This window comes from Mustela putorius, unplaced genomic scaffold (assembly GCF_011764305.1).
Source record: "Mustela putorius furo isolate JIRA1106 unplaced genomic scaffold, ASM1176430v1.1 tig00000592_pilon_pilon_pilon, whole genome shotgun sequence".
NCBI lineage: Eukaryota > Metazoa > Chordata > Mammalia > Carnivora > Mustelidae > Mustela > Mustela putorius.
Genome location: NW_025421426.1, coordinates 10,131,331 through 10,150,603, shown reverse-complemented (window position 1 = coordinate 10,150,603; position 19,273 = coordinate 10,131,331). Strand labels below are relative to the sequence as shown.

At 52.1% G+C, this 19,273-nt stretch overlaps 1 protein-coding gene across 5 annotated transcripts in view; it reads left to right on the top strand.

The window, feature by feature from the left end:
- The window catches only part of HNF4A (hepatocyte nuclear factor 4 alpha), a 61,518-nt gene extending 45,421 nt beyond the window's left edge, over positions 1 to 16,097 (top strand). For 4 of the 5 annotated variants that reach the window (XM_004746392.3, XM_045082172.1, XM_004746394.3 and 1 more), the window contains exons 4-10: positions 1,431 to 1,537; positions 2,236 to 2,391; positions 5,646 to 5,733; positions 6,619 to 6,774; positions 9,077 to 9,343; positions 11,816 to 11,968; positions 13,030 to 16,097. In XM_004746392.3, the coding sequence (XP_004746449.1) occupies positions 1,431 to 1,537; positions 2,236 to 2,391; positions 5,646 to 5,733; positions 6,619 to 6,774; positions 9,077 to 9,343; positions 11,816 to 11,968; positions 13,030 to 13,172 (1,070 nt within the window). In that variant the 3' untranslated portion in view covers positions 13,173 to 16,097. The remainder of the gene's footprint in view (positions 1 to 1,430; positions 1,538 to 2,235; positions 2,392 to 5,645; positions 5,734 to 6,618; positions 6,775 to 9,076; positions 9,344 to 11,815; positions 11,969 to 13,029) is intronic. The other variant, XM_004746391.3, reaches the window with a different exon arrangement.
- Positions 16,098 to 19,273: the final 3,176 nt, after the last annotated feature.

Genomic DNA, 19,273 nt, shown 5'->3' with positions numbered 1-19,273 from the left:
AGCCGTGAACAACAGAGTTCTAGCTTTCTGGAGCTTTCCTTCCCATCGAGAGACAGAGAGTAAGGGAATGAGCAAGAGATTGTATAGGAAGGGCCCCCAAAGGGAAGGAAAGCAGGAGAATTGAAGGGCAAAGCCTGAGGAAGGGAGCGCCACGCCAGCAGGGTGGTCAGAGTGGGTGTCTCTGAGAAGGTGACATGTGCACGGAGCCAGGCGGCCAAGCAAAGCAGCAGCGAAGCTGTGGGGGGCAGAATCCCAGGCCGTGGGGCAGCAGCGGCTTGGCAGGCCGTGTGGGGTTAGAGACGAAGGGCCGTCATGAGGGGTTCCATCCGTGTGAGATGGGGAGTCACTGGTTTTGAGCAGTGGGGGCATAGGACTGAGTTGGGTCGTAGCAGATTGCGTTGACTCGGACAGGTGCCCAGACGGTCAGGGTGAGGCTAGAAGCAAAGAGACCTGAGCCTGAGCTGCTCCTGGGAAGAGGCAGCAGGGCCCAGCCCGGAGCTGGGGGTTCTGGATGGAATGTGGGCCCGTGAGAGAAGGAGAGATGGACAGGCTTATAGATGGGGAAACTGAGGCGCCTGAGGGAGGATGTGATCTGTACCAGCACACAGAGAGTGAGTGGCAAGTTCCAGGCAGGCACCCCGGTCTCCTGCCATCTTGCCCTCCCTCCTGCCAGCCTCAGCAAAGCCTCATTCCAAGGTGGGGGCCCTTGGACTCCAGGGGATGAGGCCAGAGCCTCTGTCTCATGTCTTAGGCCAGGACTGACATGAATAGGGAGACAGGGAGGTGTGGGGGGCCCAGTAGATGGAGGCCCAGGGCTCTGAGTTCCTGGAGGAGAGTCCATGGTGGGGCAGGAGGGAGCCAGGGGTTTTCTGTGCTGTCTCTGAGTGGGTTGGCCTCCTGCTGATGGAGAAGACTATCAGGGCAGGTGGGGGCCTCCAAGTCCCTTTTCCAGGCCTTCTGTCTGGGTGTTTGGCAATCCCTGAGCCATCTCCATGTCACCCAAAACCATTCATTTTCATTGTTTTACACACTTTCATCTGGAATAAAAGGGACCCTTTTCCAAACCAGGGCTTAAAAATCTGTCATCTAGATATATCTATCTCAAACCCTCTGCCAAGGCATCACCGTGTTGCATCCCTCCAGGGACGAGGGGATCACTCCCACTGCACCGCATTGTGTTGGGGGCAGTTCTGGTGCTTCGAAGGTTCTTCCATAGGCTGGGCTGGAATCCATCGGCCCTCATTCCCACATGCTACTCCAGGCTCTGCCCCCCGGATCCCGCTCCTTCCACCTCCAACCATGTTTCCTTTACTCCAAGTCAGCCCTACAGTATCTCCCCACATCCCCCATCTGCTCCTCGGCAGTCGGGACCACTCTTCCCTTCACTCCATCCCTGTCCCCCCACCTCACCTCTCTGTGCCTCCTCACAGCTGTGCAGAATGAGCGGGACCGGATCAGCACTCGCCGGTCAAGCTATGAAGACAGCAGCCTGCCCTCCATCAACGCTTTGCTGCAGGCCGAGGTCCTGTCCCAGCAGGTATCAGGATGACCCTCTTGACCCACGTGGCGATCCCCCATACCAAAGAGGAATCTCGCCTCCACCCCTGTACTCCCCAGCCAGGCCCTGGAGCAGCAGCTAGAAGGGCCCTGGAATATCACAAAAGGGAAACTGACCCAGTTCTGTAGCAAAGACACCACTGGGACCCAGGTCTGGCCCTCTGTGGCACTTTCTAGTTCATCCTTTTGCATGCATTCCATGGGCCAGACAGAGTCGACTTTCATTGAGGGCCTGAGATCATCAGTCTAGCCCTAAGAGAACAGATTAATGGACAATTAGATTAGCAAACGGGCTCAGCCCATTTCTTGCCGTGTGACCTTGGGCAAGTCACAACACCTCTCTGAGTTGTGTTTTGTTCACCTGTCAGATGAGAATGATGATTTTTGCCCTGAGCTGAAGGGTTCTTTGGACTTCCAAGGAGCCTGGCAGAGGAGGAAGTGGGGGCAGGCCGCCAGCGGAGGCTCAGGGGGAGCCCCCTTCCTCATATCCGCCTTCTTCAGCATCCTTCCTTCTCTCCCTTTGCCCCCGAGCTCCCTCCTGAGCTGAAAGACATCCACAGTCCATCTTCCCTTTTCCAGACAGGGAAACTGTCTTGGTGGGGGGGGGCACTCTGCGCAGGGAGCAGAGACTGTAGGGAGGGCCTGACCACCCCCAGCATTGTCCTGCACTCCTCCTAGATCACCTCCCCCGTCTCTGGGATCAATGGAGACATTCGAGCGAAAAAGATTGCCAGCATCGCTGACGTGTGCGAGTCCATGAAGGAGCAGCTGCTGGTGCTCGTTGAGTGGGCCAAGTACATCCCTGCCTTCTGCGAGCTCCCTCTGGACGACCAGGTGAGCGCCAACACTCTGGGGGCAATGGTGACACTGGGTGGGTGGGTCCTGCTGGCCCCCCTGGGGTACAGCCTTGGATTGGTTTGATTCTCTTTAATGGAACACATGTGGTGCTCATGTGTGCGCAGAGCTGTTTAAATGTGTACGTATCTTAACTCATTTGATCCATCCAGCAGCCATATGAGTTAGGTACTGTTAGCATTCCCATCTTATAGGTGATGCAGTTGGGGCACAGAGAAGTTAAGTGACTTGCTCAAGGCCACACAGCTAGTATCCAGCACAGCCGGGATTAGAACACTGTGCATGCCGGTGTACTTTGGTAGGCAAGCTCCAAAGTCCAGGCTCCTGGCCGCTGCACTCCTGCACCAGACAGCTCTCCTGGGAGCATGCGGACAGGGCCCCAGAGCCACGGATCCTGAGAGCTGAGCTTGAGCCCTGGCTCAGAGACTGGTGCTCTGTGTGATCTGGGACAAATGATCCCCTCTCTCTGAGTCTCAGTTTTCTTATCTGTAAAGTGGGAATTACGATGTCCTTTAACTCATGTAATGGAACATCGACATCCTGGCCCAGGCCACAGCCAGCCTCCCTGAGAATCACTTTCATTCCTGTATCCCACCAAGATGGTTTAATTGAGCTTTCTGTTTCCCGAAGTATCTTCTTTCGAATACCAACACCGTCCTGGGGGTGTGGGTAAGGAATAGGTTGGAGCAGCAGGGTCCACGTCTGAGGAAAGATGAGTTTCTGAGATACTGCAAGCAATCGCTCCTGGCCAGGCACATCCTAGGGGTCTCCTGTCTGGAGGGACTGTCAGACTGGGTCAGCTTCTCAGCTCAGAGGGAAGCTTGGGCGATGCCCCAGACATCAGCTCCCAGTGCATTGCTTCCCTGTTCTGCACACCTGCACCAACTGACAATGCATGTAGTCTATGAAGGTTTCTGAGCAGTCCTTCAGGCAAGGAAGCTGCTGAACTTGGTGGGACCCAGGGCTCTCAGACTCCCTGAAGCCCCAGACTCTTGGAACACCTGTTAGTATCCTACGGTGGGGAGCACTGTGGAAACACTGGTTCGGCTGGTTCTCACCCTCCTACTGGGGCCTGGGTCGGATGCTGTGTCTCGTGGGTCCCTCCCTGCTTTGGGAGCGATGACAGGCCGGGGATCTTGGCCAAGTTGCCCCTGCCTTTTCCAGTGTTCCTTGTGTGCTGGGCCTGGTCCCCTCTGCTCGTGAGTCTATATTAATGTTTAATCCCTTCTGTTCCTTCCCAGGGGCTCAGCAGGGCAATAAGATACCCCCAAGCTAAGCAATTGTTAACTTCGATTTCCCACCCAAACCGCCCTGGCTGGGGCTCAGAGCATTCTTAGAGAGCAGTGATGGGTGGCCAGCAACACAGGACAATCATTAACACCCCCCCCCAATGCCGCCTGCCCACCCCAGGAATAGCCGCCATGTCAGGAGGGTTCCCAGCTCCCCATTCATGGTATATAAGGACCCCATCTTGCCCAAGAGAGTTGGGACACACCTGGGAGAATTGGGGGGCACTCTCCTTCAAAGGATACCCCAGATCTATCAGTACTGCCCCAGGAACCACTTTCCAAGTTTATTCACTCCTTGATTTGTTTTGGCCATTAACCCATTGACAACCTAGGAGGCTGGGTAGCATCGAATAAAGGGGCCAAGGTCTAGCGAAGGTTGCAGAGCAAGGCAGCCAGGGGCTGGGAATTCCTTCCGGGGCTTCTGCCCCTGGGTTTGAGAGCCACTGGGCAGGGTCAGTGACAAAAGCCCTGCACAGTCCCCGGTGATTGGCTTCCCTTGTCCTCATCATGGGAAGTGGCCCCTCATCTGCAAGGCTAATGTCATTCTCCTCCTCCTTGTCATCCTTCCAGGATGGAACCCTAGGAGGACAGATGAAGAAAGGCAGGTCGCTGCAAGATCTGGAGAGGGAGTTCACGAGTTTGTCCATTCATTCATTCATTCATTCATTCACCCATGCCTTCCTTTCTTCATTCAAATAAATATTTATTGAATGTTTACTATGTTATGTGCCAGCGGCCTTCCGTGCCCTAGGCAATGCCATCTCCTTAGAGTGACTTCTCTGACCTCTGCATCTAATGTAGCCCCTCTTGTCCCATCACTCTTTATCACATGACTCTCCCCCTTCCCCCCCGTCCTTCCTTCCTACGAAGTGCCTGTCACTTACTAGGCACTTAACTTTTGATGACTGAATGAATGAACAGAGGCATTTTTACTTCCTAGCCTAGCCTGCTATAAAAGCTTCAGAATTCCCCAACCCAACCTTGCAGACAAGATCCTTGAGGCCTCCAGCTGGCTCCTACTTTTACCAGCTGCTGTGTTCTCCATCCTTTGGGCCCTATGCCATCCCCAAAGCCGATGGCCCGGAAAGGACAGACAATGTCCTCCTGGCTGGGTCCTGCCGTGGACTTCAGGCTGCCAAAGCTGCTTTGTCTTCTCTGTAGGGAAGGAACATGTCAAGCTCATCCCCTGCCAAGGACCAGCGCTCACACCTTGGCCTTGGGAGCCAACATTCACATCCAACCTCTTGGAACTCACTCTCAGATCCCTAGAGCCTTACCATGTCAAGTGAGCAGGTGTCCTGGAAATCTTCCAGGGCAGTGATTTCCCGAGACACAACTGCACATCAGAATCAGCTGGGGAGTTTGTTGAATGCAGATCCTTGGGCCCACCCCTATACATACAACCTCTGGGAGCAGGGCCCAAGAATCTGCATTTTATAAAGTACTCTTCATAGTCTTCTGCAGTTGACTCGTGCGTAGAAATTCAGAATCCACAGTTTTAGAACTTTCTGGCTTCTAGACCCTCTTGAGAGTCTGATGAAAGGCATTGAACCTCTGCTGAAGACACACACACACACACACACACTGAGAATGGTGTTAAGTTTCATCAGGCACAGAAATGAGGCCCAGAGGGAAGAGGAAGCTTACCTCGTCCAAGGACACAGCAGTTCAAAGATAAAGTCATCATTTGGCCTCCCAGCTCTGAGTGCATGTTCTGTCCCCTTCCAGGTTCCTGCTGAATCTTTTCCAGGTTTTATCAGTTATGGGAGGAAGGCAGAAGTTTTCTGGTGCCCATTTTATAGTTTAATTCAGTAGCAGGTAAAGGCAAGGGAAGCATTAAGCCGACTTGCTCAGGGTCACTGAGTTGGCTAGGAGCACCTTCCCGGGGGTATAGACACCTTCCCAGGGGTGCAGCTGCCAGACATCATCCCTCCTTGTTTCCAGGTGGCCCTGCTCAGAGCCCATGCTGGTGAGCACCTGCTGCTTGGAGCTACCAAGCGATCCATGGTGTTCAAGGACGTTCTGCTTCTAGGTAAGGAGGCTGCCTGCCCCCAGCGGGGGCTCCATGGAGGGCATGCCCAGGGTGGAATGCATCCAGGCACAGGAGAGTTCCAAAGTGGCATGCAGGGGCGAGGGAGAAAGATCAAGAATGTCCGTTTCCCAGTGTTCCCAACTGGATCCTCCACTCAGGAAGGAAATGTGGAATCAAGGAATCAAGGAATGGAAGTTCTCCAGCATTAAAGTTAGAGCATGGTCGGGGTTATGCATGGAATTGACCGTGCGCTCTGATGTGCTTTCTGAAGTGGGAGCAGGAGGCCGCCAGGAATGGCACAACCCTCTGGCCTATGTCACTTGTGCTTCCATGGCATGTTTATGTATTATTCTAAATGCTCATACACATGACATTACGGGCCAGATACTAGTCTGAGTACTTTGCAAGCATTACTCCTTTAATACAACAACCCCATGAGGGAAGCTTTGTTATTTATCCCCATTTTACAGATGGAAAAAACTGAGGCACAGAAAGTAATTTATCCAAATATATATGGTTAGTTAGCAGTAGAACTGGATTTCAACCCCAGGCAGTCTAATTCTAGAATCTGGACCCTTCATCTTGATGCACTGGTGCCTCCCAAGGAGACCCTGAATGTTGCTGCTCTAATGGGTCATAATGGAGAATGTGACGGGTGGTGTGAAAGGGTCCTAGAAAGCCAGGCTCCAGACCCGCTCCAGTGACTTCAAGCAACTCATTCCTTTCCTCTGGGCCTCCATTTCCTCATCTGTAAAATGGGCATAACAATCCTGTCCCGTGGGCACCAGTTGGATTGCAACTGCCGAAGGCAAGGCCTGTCCAAAGCTGGGGAGAAGGGTACCCCCAAGGTGGCATTCGCATCCCCTCTCCTTCCCACCCACCCAGGCAATGACTACATCGTCCCTCGGCACTGCCCGGAGCTGGCAGAGATGAGTCGGGTGTCCATGCGCATCCTCGATGAGCTGGTACTGCCCTTCCAGGAGCTACAGATCGACGACAATGAGTATGCCTGCCTCAAAGCCATCATCTTCTTTGACCCAGGTACAGTCCCCACCCCCCACGCACCCCCGAAGCTCCAGCAGACTTCATTCACACCCTCACTCTTCCGTAGAGCAATGGGCTAAAGCCGTTGCATGAGCTCTTGAACAGATGAGGAAGAGACCCGCGTTCAGAGGGATGACGTGACTTGACGAGGCACGTGGACCCCAGAGGCTCCGATCTGTTCTTTCCCCCCTTCCCTTGTGTCCTCGCCTCTCTCCTTCCTTTCCTGACCTCCTGTCTGCCTTCTTTTCTTTCCTTTCTCCTTTTCTTCTTTCCCTCAAAAAGGTTGATCAAAACAATATCTGTCTGCCCCTACTTAAAATGCACCCCACTTTCCCTGTGAAAGCCCATTTCCCCAGGGGAACCATTTCTGAGTCTTTTAACTGTTTCTTCTGGCTCCAAAAAATAAATAAATAAATAAAGTGCTCAGCCGCCTCTTTCTTGATTGAGCTATTTTCGGTCATATTTTCCCTCCTGCCTTGGTCGAGGCTTTTGCTTTCCTCTGTCACCACGCCCATCTTCTTCCCGCATTTTCACTGTGATTTTTAGTGTCTCTACTAATTCTCTTTATATGCCCTTGCCTTTCCTCTTCCCCATTCCCTCTACTGACTTTCCACGTGCATTCTTAAAGAATACTTTGTAGCAATGTCTTTATGCAAAGCCTGGTTTCATTTCACAATATCAAGATTCCTGGACTCCAAAGCCCGTGCTTGCTTCCCTCCCTCGTTACAGGTTACAGGGGACCTGCTGCATGCCAGGCACTGCTCTTAGTGCTAGACTTCATGGAGATCACCTCCAATAATAATAGTAACGAAGAGGGAGATGACCCTAGTCTATGGAACCCTCACTAGGACACCATTCTAAATACTTTATGTGGATTATGTCACTTAGGACTTACAATGTGGTACCGATGAGGTAGGAATGGTTACTATCCCCATTTTGCAGATAAAAAAAACCGAGACACAGGGAGACTGATTAATATGCCCAAGGTCACACCACCAGGAAGTGGCAGAATCTGGATTTGAACTTCAGACTCTATAGCGCTCAAGCCTATATTCTTACCTACCTCATATCATTTCCATTTCTTAAAGAGTAAGAGTTCTGGTTCTAGTTGCCCTGAAAGCCTGGCCCAGGCTATACCCCCTGCAGGGCTCAGCATGGAGCTGGGCAGATGGTAGTTGCTCAAGAAAGTGGAGAGAATTACTGATGCTGAGTCAGGGTCAGCAACCTGGCTCAGAGGGGCAGGTGAGCCAGTATAGGGCCTGGCGTGGAGGGAATGCTCCATACATGTTTGTTGACTGAGTAAAGGCTGGCACAAATGTGGCTTGGTGGAGTGAATCCTAGACTGGAAGTATGGGTGAAATTCTCTTTCTGCCAATTACTTTGTCTATAAAAGAGGAAATAAATGGATGATCGCCATAAAGGTTGAGTTGAATGTTGGACAATCACTTGAACCCCCTTCTAGGTTTAGGCTCTAGAATTTATCTCTTGATTTTTTTTTTTTTTTTCATTCACTCGTCCGTCCATCCCTTGAACCATGCCCTCATCTAGTTATCTATTCAACAAACATTGAACTTGCATGGTGCTAGGTGCTGGGTTTAAAATGACAAACAGGACATGCCTGCCCGTCCAGAGCTCGTAATCTATTGGAAGAGACAGTTGCATCCTGTGCGGCCAGTAGTGACAGAAGAACCACAGAAATGGGGGGACACGATGGACACTCATAAAGCAGGCTTGGGAGGGTGGAACAGAGAAGGCTTCCTGGAGGAGGTGAGGCGTAACCTGAGACCCCAGGATGACACAGGCAAGAGGGAAGGAAGTGGGGAGACTCTTCTAAGGGAAGCAGCGTGTGCTGAGGTCTGGTCATTGGGACTTCAGCTGTGATCCAGAGCTCCAAGTCCCCATCATGGATCTGCCAAAAGCTGGATGTGTGACCTGGACCAAGTCCTTTCCCTGCTCCCTGCCTCGTTTCCACACATGTAGTGAGGAAGTTGTTAGGTGCCCTTTTCGGTATGCTTCTAGAGTCCAACCCACCTGTCCCCTGCCACCCCCCATCTCCCAGTTCTGGATCTCAGGAAATGTGACATAAATGCTTTTCTTCCCGCGTCCAGGAAGCTATAAATGAGCTAGTGAACCCTGGTTCTTGAGGCCCCTGAATCCTGGTCCCAGCACTGCTAAGGACTCCGCAAGTGTCCTTGGGCCACTGGGCCCTCCCGTCAGGGCCTCAGGAGTCAGGGGAGATCTGGGTCCTGGCTCTCCAGATGCTCCAGCCAGGCCCTCGACCCCTGCCCTCCCGTTGCAGATGCCAAGGGGCTGAGCGACCCGGGCAAGATCAAGCGGCTGCGCTCACAGGTACAGGTGAGCCTGGAGGACTACATCAACGACCGCCAGTACGACTCCCGCGGCCGCTTCGGCGAGCTGCTGCTCCTGCTGCCGACCCTGCAGAGTATCACCTGGCAGATGATCGAGCAGATCCAGTTCATCAAGCTCTTTGGCATGGCCAAGATCGACAACCTGCTGCAGGAGATGCTGCTGGGAGGTCCGTGCCAGGCCCAGGAGGGGCAGAGAGGTGGGCGGGGCTCCCTGGCCAGAGATGGGGCCCCACACCTAGCTCACCTCCCAGCTCTGCCACCTCCTCCTTCCCTGTTCTCCGAAAGCGGGGACTTTTTTGGCTAAGACCCAATGGATGAAAGAAAATCCAACATTTAAAAGCCAAGAGAAAAGCGTTCCAGGCAGGAGTAACTCCTGCAGAAGCCCTGAGGTGGGGGACATTCGTGTGGTCCAGAAAGAAGGATAAGGTCGTGAGATGGGGGAGGGAGGGGTTGCCTGAGATGGCAGACACCAGATGGTGAGCATACGCTCTTGTAGGCCATGGTCAGAAATCTCGATTTCGTTTTCAATGCGGCTTGGGTAAGAAGAGTGCAAATCAGACTACTGTTTTTAACAAACGACTCCGAATGTTACGTAGAAAGAGATGATGTCGGGGGGCACAGGAAAGGCAGGAGACCCCTGAGAATGCTACTATCACCAGGTGGGGATAGGACAGTGGAGGCCGGGGTGAAGGCGTAACTGGGTAAACTGGACCATCAGCAGGAAGGAAGAACACACAGGATTTGCTGATTGATCAGATGTGTGGGCAGGGCGGGGGTTGGGCAGGAAGAGTCAAGGATGAAACCCACGTTTTTGCTTAGAGTGAAGGGACGCTCCTGGAGTAACTTACTACGATAAGGAAGATGGAGGGAACGCAGGTGGAGGCTGAGACGATGGTGGCCGTGGAGATCAACCAAGAGACCATTTACACTTGGGCAAAGCTCGAGACATGTGTAGACATGCGCGGGGCGGGGTGGGTTACCAGGAGGCAGTTTTGTGTTTGAGTCTGGTGCTCGAGCATGCGTTCAAAGCTCAGGGTGGAAGCAGCTCCGTGGGGCTCCAGCAATTAGGGGCTATGGTGATAGAGACTAAGAAGTGGGGATTGGTGGCTGGACAGCTGCAGTGGGGTGAGAGAATTTTGCAGCAATAACCCTCATCAAGCTGGCTGGTAGGATAGGCGTCAGGATCGAAGAGAGGGCGCTTGAACTTAGTTAGGATTTGGGAGGCGACACGGTCACGGGCAATGGTATGGCTAAGGGCCACCTTGGCACATATTTGGGACTGGATAATCTTTTTTTGTGGGGGCTCTGGTTGTACACTGTTTAGCCACATCCCTGGCCTCTACCCATAAGATTCCGATAGCACCCCTGTAGGAATGATAGCCAAAATGTCTTCAGATACTGTCAAATGTCCCCAGAGGGCCCCAAATCTCTCCCAGTTGAGAACTACTAACTCATTTCATTCTCACTTTGACCCTGTGAATTACGAATTATGAATTAATTGTCACTGAGATCCAGATCAGAACTTGGGCACCTGGCCGGCTCAGTCAGAAGAGTGTGCAAATCTTGATCTCAGGGTCATGTGTTTGAGCCCCAGGCTGGGTGCTTAGATTACTTAAAACTAAAATCTTCTGAAAAAGGCAGGGGGTGGGGGATCAGGATGGAGCTTGTGCTCTGTTGCCAGATAAACTTGGGTAAAGTAATTAATCTGTCCAGGCCCTGTAATCTCACCTGTACAATGAGAATGGGACAACCTACCTTAGAGGACTATTGAGAGTATTCAGTTATTTTTGACATGAAAAGTATGTAGAATAGTACCTGGCACATATTAGATGCTCAGTAATTGAAAGCTGTCAATTTAGAGGACTCTTGCCAGCCCTCAAGTCCCATCATGGCACACCAGTGACCACTGCCATGGTCAGTATCTTATATGGTATTATCATCCTGACACGTTTTTTTGAAGCAGTTACTGTGTTCTAGACACTTCGCTAGACCCTCAAAAAGGAGAAAAGTATAGCTGTAATTGTAATGCTCATGGACAGAAAAGTAGATGTTCCCCAAAGATGGGCTGCAGATAGATTCCTATGGGAATTCCAAGGAAGGAGAGGTTTACTTCCTACTGGGGAGTGGAGAATCAGGAGGAGCTTCCCAAAGGTGGAATTACCTGAGCTGGAATTTGGACTGGTGGACATCGGGGGGTGTGGAGAAAGCATCTCTCTTGGAAATATATGAGTAAAAGCAGAGCTAGGGAAGTACAGGAAGCACTTAGGTGCTATCAGTAGGTTAGTTTGGCTGAAGCAGAGGTGTTAGGGAGGGACAAGGCTACAGGTGAATTGGTACCAAATGGAAAGACTTGCATGCCATGGAGCTTTGAAAGCCATTGGTTAAATCCACTACGTTCCTATTCAGTGACTACACTCATAGCTTCCTTATACGCTCCTTCTTTCTTTTAACTTTTGTTCTTTTGGTTTGTTGGATCCTCTTAAGACCCTCGTAGGACCTATAGATAGGAATGGTAAGCCCCAGTTTACTCACCCAGAATCAGTAGCCAACAGGCATTGTCAATACTGGGCGAACGGGTTGATTGGCCACACTTGAGGAAGGTGTACCACGAGGCCTGGGGTCTTTATCTTGGACCCCCCCATCCTGACTGATCCCCTCTCTACCTGCAGGGTCCTCCAGTGATGCACCTCATGCCCACCACCCCCTGCACCCGCATCTGATGCAGGAACACATGGGCACGAACGTCATTGTTGCCAACACGATGCCCTCTCACCTCAGCAATGGACAGATGTGTGAGTGGCCCCGACCCAGGGCACAGGCAGGTGAGCAACTTGAGCTCTACTCAGCAAGGAATGAGGTTGGGACCAAAAAGGGGAGCCAGGAGGGTTGGGTCTAGAAGATGGGAACTGGGATATTACAGTTCTCTTTGCTCCAGGGTATGGAATGAGGAGTGAGATTACTCATTCATTAAGGTTGTTTTTTCACTGAGGCCATTTATTCAGTGAGGTAATTAACAGCCTCTGTTGAATGAAGCTGTCCTTGGGATGAGGGATCCATTGGGTGGACATGTCCACTGGGATAAGAATTCCATTATGATGTTGCCTATTAGGTAAAATTGTTCTTGAAGTACTGCCCAATTAGGTAAGAGTATCCATTAGACAGTTGGGTGAGACTCCTCATTGGGTGGGGGTGTCTACTGGTCTAGATGGTCCCCTGAGGTGAAATCTCACATGAGTGAGTTTGTCATTGGACATAGTTCTTCAAAAGTAAGATTATCATCGGGATGAAGTGGTCCACTAAAATGAGATTGCATTTCATTGAGGTTGTTCTTTGAGAAACTTGTCCATCGAATAAAGTTGGCCAAGCGGGTCATGGTCAAGGTTAACTTTCAAATAGGCGATGCTGTGAGGCCAATTAGTTTCCATTATTCATCTTCCTAAATATTAAAGAAATGGTATTTTTGAAGTCAGTTGGCCAGACACTTAGGTCTCATCAGCTGCTCCTCTTTGTCTCCAAGAAGGGATATTGCTGTCACATGTCCCACTGTCCTTGAAGAGAGTCAGAGCTGAGCCCTGGTTTGGAAGAAGCAGCCCAGATCTCCATGTTAAATGGTGGAGGAGATGGGGGTTGGTAGAACCTGGGCAGAAGCCTCTGGCCACAACTGGCCCAGCCATAGCCTTCCAGACCTCACCAGACTTAGACGTCAAGATCAGGGACTCAAGGTTTGAGCTGTAGGAAACCTTAGAGATTGTCTAGTTTAATTCTCTCATTTTCTAGAAGAGAAAACGAATTCAGAGAGGGGGAAGAACCTTCCTAGGACTCTGGTTATTCCCCCAAAGCTTGAAATTCTCAGTAGCCTCTGTCTGTCTCTCTGTCCTTCCAGCCACCCCTGAGACTCCACAGCCTTCACCACCAGGTGGCTCAGGGTCTGAGCCCTACAAGCTCCTGCCAGGAGCGATCGCCACCATCGTCAAGCCCCCCTCCGCCATCCCCCAGCCGACCATCACCAAGCAGGAAGTCATCTAGCAAGCCGTTGGGGGTCGGGGGCTCTGCCGGCCCCCCAGCCCCCTCAGAGAGCCCCGGTGGTCACTTGTTCACAGTGAAGGAAGCCATGACAACAAGGCCAGTCTCAGGGCAGCAGTGGAAAGGGCAAGGGGACCAAGAACTTGGGCTCTGGGCCATAGCCCGTTGCTACCCTCCGCCCCCTGCTCTGGATGACGGGGCTCTGACTTGGGGAGGCCCCAGCTGGGAAATCCTCTGCTGCCTTGGACAACTCTTCTCTTGCCGAAGCCACTGCCTTCCCCTTCGTCATACTTGCCCCCTACTTCTTCAGCCCCAAAGGACAGCTGTCTGGAGATGACACAGGACCTTGCTTCAACATAGCTCTCTTCCCCTTCAGATGGATACTTCTTTCTCCAAGTACTGCCCTAGTTCCCAGACACAGAGCCCTTCAAGGCTGGGTTGGATTGGGGCATCTGACCTCTCCCTGTTCCGCTACCCCAACCTCCAGTCTCTCCACCTGCCACTGTCACTTTCCTCAGCCATCCTAATTCCTCCACAGCCACCTCTCCAGAGGCTGAAGGAAACCCGCACGCAATCCCCCAGTCATTCCAGGAGCATTTTTAAAGCACCGGCTGGGCTAGGCACAGTGTGGGAGACTGGTGAGGAGGAGGACACCCTTCCATCTCTAACCCGTGGCTCTTCCCAGGGAATTAGGCGGGTACTGGGGGTGGTGCTCCCCGCAGGCTGTCCACCACGAGAGGACAAGCCAAGGTGGACAGTCGCAACAGGAACTTGGAAGGACTGAGGATGTCAGAGAAAGCTCTAGGAAAGGGGCAGACTCTGCAGTAGGTCTTTATGGATGGGCAGGATTCCAGCTGGTGGAGCAGGTGAGAAAGGGCCCCAGGGCGGAAGAAGGGCATGGGAGGGAGGTGATGGAAAGACCAGGTTGTCTGGAACAGCGCAGGGGTCTTGAATGCCAGGACTGAGGCACTGAGGTTTGGGGGAAGCCGGGGAGGAGGCACAGTGGGTCGGGAGGGAGCAGGGAGGTCAGATAAGGGCTGAGGACGTGATCCAGGTGAGGACAAGGCGACCTGGAGACGAAGATGCTGGGTGCGAGCCCAGCTCAGAAGGACATCAGGGAGGAAGGACCCCCTTCTCCAGGGCTTGTCTCAAACTCTGCCTCGTTTCTGGCGCTGTGTTAAGGCACTTGACACACATCACCTTCTTGCATCCCAGAGACCATTCCAGAAGACGAAATTGAGATCTGAGTGGTTAAGTGATTTTCCTGGAACTCACACCACTAGTATGTAACCGAGTCAGGATTGGATCCCAGGTCTGCCTGGATCAGAGCAGGAGTTCTTGACCAGGGTGCCGAGCGTCTCTGAAGGGGCACCTCTGTCCTCACTGTGATCCAGTGGAGGGACTTCCTGACCCTGTCATCAGCCTCAGAAGCCGAAGTCTTATTCGTCCCAGGGGGCCCTGCCCCTGCCTAGGATTAAGGCTGTCTTGGAGTTACACGAATGTCCAGTTGGGGCCCAGCATTCTGTCTGCTGAAGAACAGGAGAATTCATAACTCTCGGACCCCTTTCCTCTCCTCACCCCCCAGATCTGGGGGAGGGGCGTCAGGGGTCTTATTCTTAGGAGATGGACCAGCGTGGTCTGGTGGTCCAGGAGTGGGGTATTTTGGGCCAGGGAGACATGGGAAGGCCTGGGTTTGCGCACTGCTCTGGAAACATTAAGCCCCAGAATGGAACAGCCAGCATATCATCCATGGAAATTTTGGTCGCTTTGGGAAAATTCTGGAAAATGCCACTAGCCAGTGGGAACAAAAGAGATGTGTCCTGGGGGCTGGAGCTGTGCTTAGGTAGGAGAGTTAGACTGGCCACCTGTCCCTACCCCAGGCTGACCCTTCTGAGTGGATGGCGGTAGGACCCCAGTGCCTCCAAATTTCATCCTTAGTGATCGCTTTTTGTGATGCAGGCATGAGGGGTTTGAGGGCAGTATGTCCAGGAGAAACCCCTACATCTCCAGTGGTCCCAGGAGTGGTCTCCCCATGCCACCAAGCCATGTTCCCCGGTCCCAGGAGAGACTGTCCCCTGCTCAGAGCCCTCAAGCCTTCCCCAGCCATCCCTCGCTCTGAGTCTGCAGAAATCCCGGTCAGGGAACCCAGACTCATCTGGGGTCAGGTGGGGAAGCTGGAATCTTTCTGTCTTTGTGGCCATCCCCACCCTTTGCTCCTCCAGCCCCTCACTGGTGCTGAGGCCTCAGTCACGGGGACGAAGTGGAGAGGAATTTTCCACAGGCTGAAGTAGGATAGCAGTGACTTTTAACAGTGGCAGCCTTCTGGGTCAGGAGCTCAGTCCTCAGTCCCAAATGACCCCTTCCTGGAGGAGAAATCCATTCTATTTTAATAATTTTATTGGAATGCAGGAAGCCCACAACAAGAAGCGGTTGATTTTTCTGACTCTGAGGACATGGCATTTGAAGATCTTTATCTCTCTCTTTGCCACCTGAGTTCTAGTCCTAAAATACAAAATCTGGAGAACGAAACAAGGGTTGGGAGGGCAAGCGTGGACCCTCCAGTTCCTCCCCTGAGAGCCTTTTCCCTGGGCAGCTCTCAGGAGCTTCCAGAACCCACAGGACTCCCTGCAGCATGGACAGAGGAGAGGGTCAGAGGAGGATGCTCCTGGATCTTTTGTAATGACCAAGCCAATTACTTTTGCCAAGTTGTTCCGTAAATTTCCCTGAATGGGTTGAATTGTGAAATTCACACCAAGCGATTCTGGAAGCAGGCTGCTTCCTGTGGGTGTGAAAACCACCCACCCCCGTGCTAACCCCCAAGCCCATCACTGCCGCCCGATGGGGCGAAGAAGCAAAAAACCATTTCTTACTCTTGTGTGTTTTAACAAAAGTTTATAAAGCAAAATAAATGGCACATATGTTTTCTAAGTCCTTGGATGGGTGTCCTTTCTTTCCTTGTCAGGTGTTAGAAATAAGAATGAGAAGAGCCAGATGGTGCTTTATGGTGGGAAAATGCTTTTATATTGCTTCTCAATCTCACATCAAGAAGTGAGCAGGTTAGACATTATTATCCCTGCCCTCTGCTCCCCATTTAGAGATGGGAAAACTGAGGCTCAGGGCAGAGGTAGAAGTGGGACTCTAATTCTGATCCCCTGTTTCCAAGTGTTCACTATGTAGAGAGAGTGACAGTCAATGCTCCCTCTTGAAGAGGGGAGGGATGTGGTGGGAGAGTGATGGAAAGATCTGGGGGGTTGGCAACAGGGTCCGAGATGGAGCCTAATTCTGGGTCCTTGCCAGGGACCTGGGTCAGCGGCTGGCCACAAGGCATGAGTAGGCATGAGGAAATTTCATAAAGACAAGTGCTGTTTTAAAAAAGAATAAACACAAGGACGCACCTGAGAATTTCTAGCCAGGTCTGTGGCCACCTTGGCCCTCTCCCCTGGTAAACTAGGTGGGTGGGCTCGTGCCGTGGCCCCCACGCATCCCAGCCTCATGTTCCGTCAGGGGTGTGTCCTGCAGAGCTTCTCTTCCCAACTTCGCGTTTGGCAGTGTGACATGGATGGTGACGGTGAGACAGGTACAGGCAAGAGCTACGGATCAAGGCTTTGCCCCTGGGGAGCGGTTACTACACATCACCAGCACACCACAGCATTCAGGGGATGGGGGATAGGGCTTGTGGGGTGGCTGGAGTCCGGAGGCCCAGGTGTGGAGTCACTCAAGGATGAGAGTAGAGCAGGACAACCCTTTTCAGCTTCCCCAAGGGAGGTGACAACAGTTCTGGACCTGGGAGTCACAGATCAGTGTAAACTCCACTTCTCCGAGCCTCATCTGGAAACCGGGAATGATGCTTCCCTCTGGGAGTGTTGTCATGATTAAAATGAATGAGACTAGAGTAAGTGGAAGAGCTCTTGGGTGCGAGGTGCCCACCACCAGGGGCTAAGTGTGAACCCTCCATCCAGACCCTTTCTAATGAGATACAATCATCAATTTCTCCAGCCTCAAGAGCACCTGTGAGCTGCCTGCAGATCCCTGAGGCCACTCCCGCCTTACCCTGTCCCTTCCCTCACCTCCAGAGATCCAGGAAATGTTTTCCATAGTGTTGCAACACAAGCCTTGTCCATGTGGCTGCCAGCATGGACCTGGGGGCTGGGGACCAGCGGAGGCTACCACAGTCCCAGACTCTGCTTAATAAACCCATATCAAAACCATAAAACCCTGGGCCCCATAAATCCATCTGGCCTTGGCTCCTCCACCTCATCAGCCCTTTGCCCCAGTTAATCTCAGATCTCTGCGTGGGCGGCCAGAGCTCCCAGTTTGATTTCCATTTCAGTTGCAAAACAACATCAGCTTGGGTGACAAACAGCGAATCCCATCACCACCAGGTTAGAGTAGATGAAACCAAGATTCAGAGAGGCCAAGGAACTTGTCCTAAGGTGCCCAGCTCAGGAGCCATTGAGCCAGAACTTGATCCATGCTGCTTCTACCAGCCCTGAGGACTGGGAACTGCGCCCCACCCCCCACAAAGGTTGTTTCCAAAGCCATGATGCTCAAAGCTGCTTATCCCATTATTCTAAATGTAGAGAGAATGGCATTTGAAGATCTTTATCTCTCTCTTTGCCACCTGAGTTCTAGTCCTAAGATACAAAATCTGGAGAACAAAACAAGGGTTGGGAGGGCAACCAAGAACACCCGTGTGGTGTGAATGACCCATCACCCCAAACTGGCAGCGATGCCCTACTTCCTCTTTCATGGAACCCAGATCACCTTTGATCTACATTTCTCCAATCGGAATGTCATATGTAAATTCCAAGATGTGATCTAAGAGACCAGAATCCCAGGATCCCAAGCAGCCTTTCTGATGACAGTGGAACTAAAAACCAAATTCTGATTCCAAGGACAACATTTGACTTCTTCCTCTTTGCCAGGCTTTGATGGACAGAATCTGATCCTCACGATAAACCCCCAAGTTGGGCACCCTGTTGTTCTGTCTTACACATGAGGAAGGGACTTGCCCAAGGTCTGCAAGTGATGTAACCGCTGAGATTGAAACTGCTAGTTGTCTGATACCAGGGGCCATGGGGATCGAGGAGGACATCGATGACTGGTCACTGCATGGTGGGCATAGAAACAGTCAACGGGCAAAGCCTTGCTCCAAAGCATCCTGGGGGTTATGATAAAGCAACATCACAAGGGGCCTCCTTCTTGAATCTTGTGCTTTTCATTTGTAGGAGAAAAAACCAAGCAGATATGAAGAGACCAAGGAGTGACAGCGATAGGCCATGAGATGGGAATTTGAGGGAGTGAATACTGTGGTTGAGGAAAGGACTGGCGTGTTCTTACAGGGGTAAGATTCAGGGGCTAGGAAGGCAGAGAAAAGAAGCACATTTAAAGTGGAAGAGAGGGAGTGGAACCAGAAGTCAGGGCAAGCAGCAGAAAGTGCAGCCTGTGGGCAGGAAGAAGGACAGGGACCAGTTTCCCACCCCATGGTCATTGCATATGCCACCTAAAGTCCCTAGATGTCCCTAAGATCATTCAGCATGCTACTGAGGTCCTCATCCTTCACCTGGAAGCAAGCTGTTGTGGCTCATTGCCTCCAGGCAGTAGGGACCCCAAACTCTGGGCAAATGGAATTTCTTTTGGGGAAACAGGAAACCACCTGCAGATCTGCAATTGGGGCAAGCCTCTGGCCAGGTCTGTATATATATATATTTTAATTTTATTTATATATTTGAGAGAAAGAGAGAGGGAGCATGGGGGGTGGGGGACAGGGAGAACAGGAACAGAGCAAGAGGGACAAGGTGGCCCCATCCCCAGTGTGGAGCCCAGTGCAGGGCTCGATCCCACAACCCTGAGATCATGACCTGAGCCGAAATCCAGAGTTGGACACTTAACCAACCGAGCCACCCAGGCGCCCCAAGATCATTCTGGCAGCTTCATGGAGGATAGACAGGAGGAGCTGCAAATGTAAGCAGAGAGAGCAGGGAAGATGGGCAGGCCCAGGTGACAGAAGGTGGCAGCAGAGATGGAGGGGAGGGAACCAGCCCCCAAAAGCCGCATATCCATGCATTCACTCACTCACCACATCTATTTAGTGAGCGCTGCGC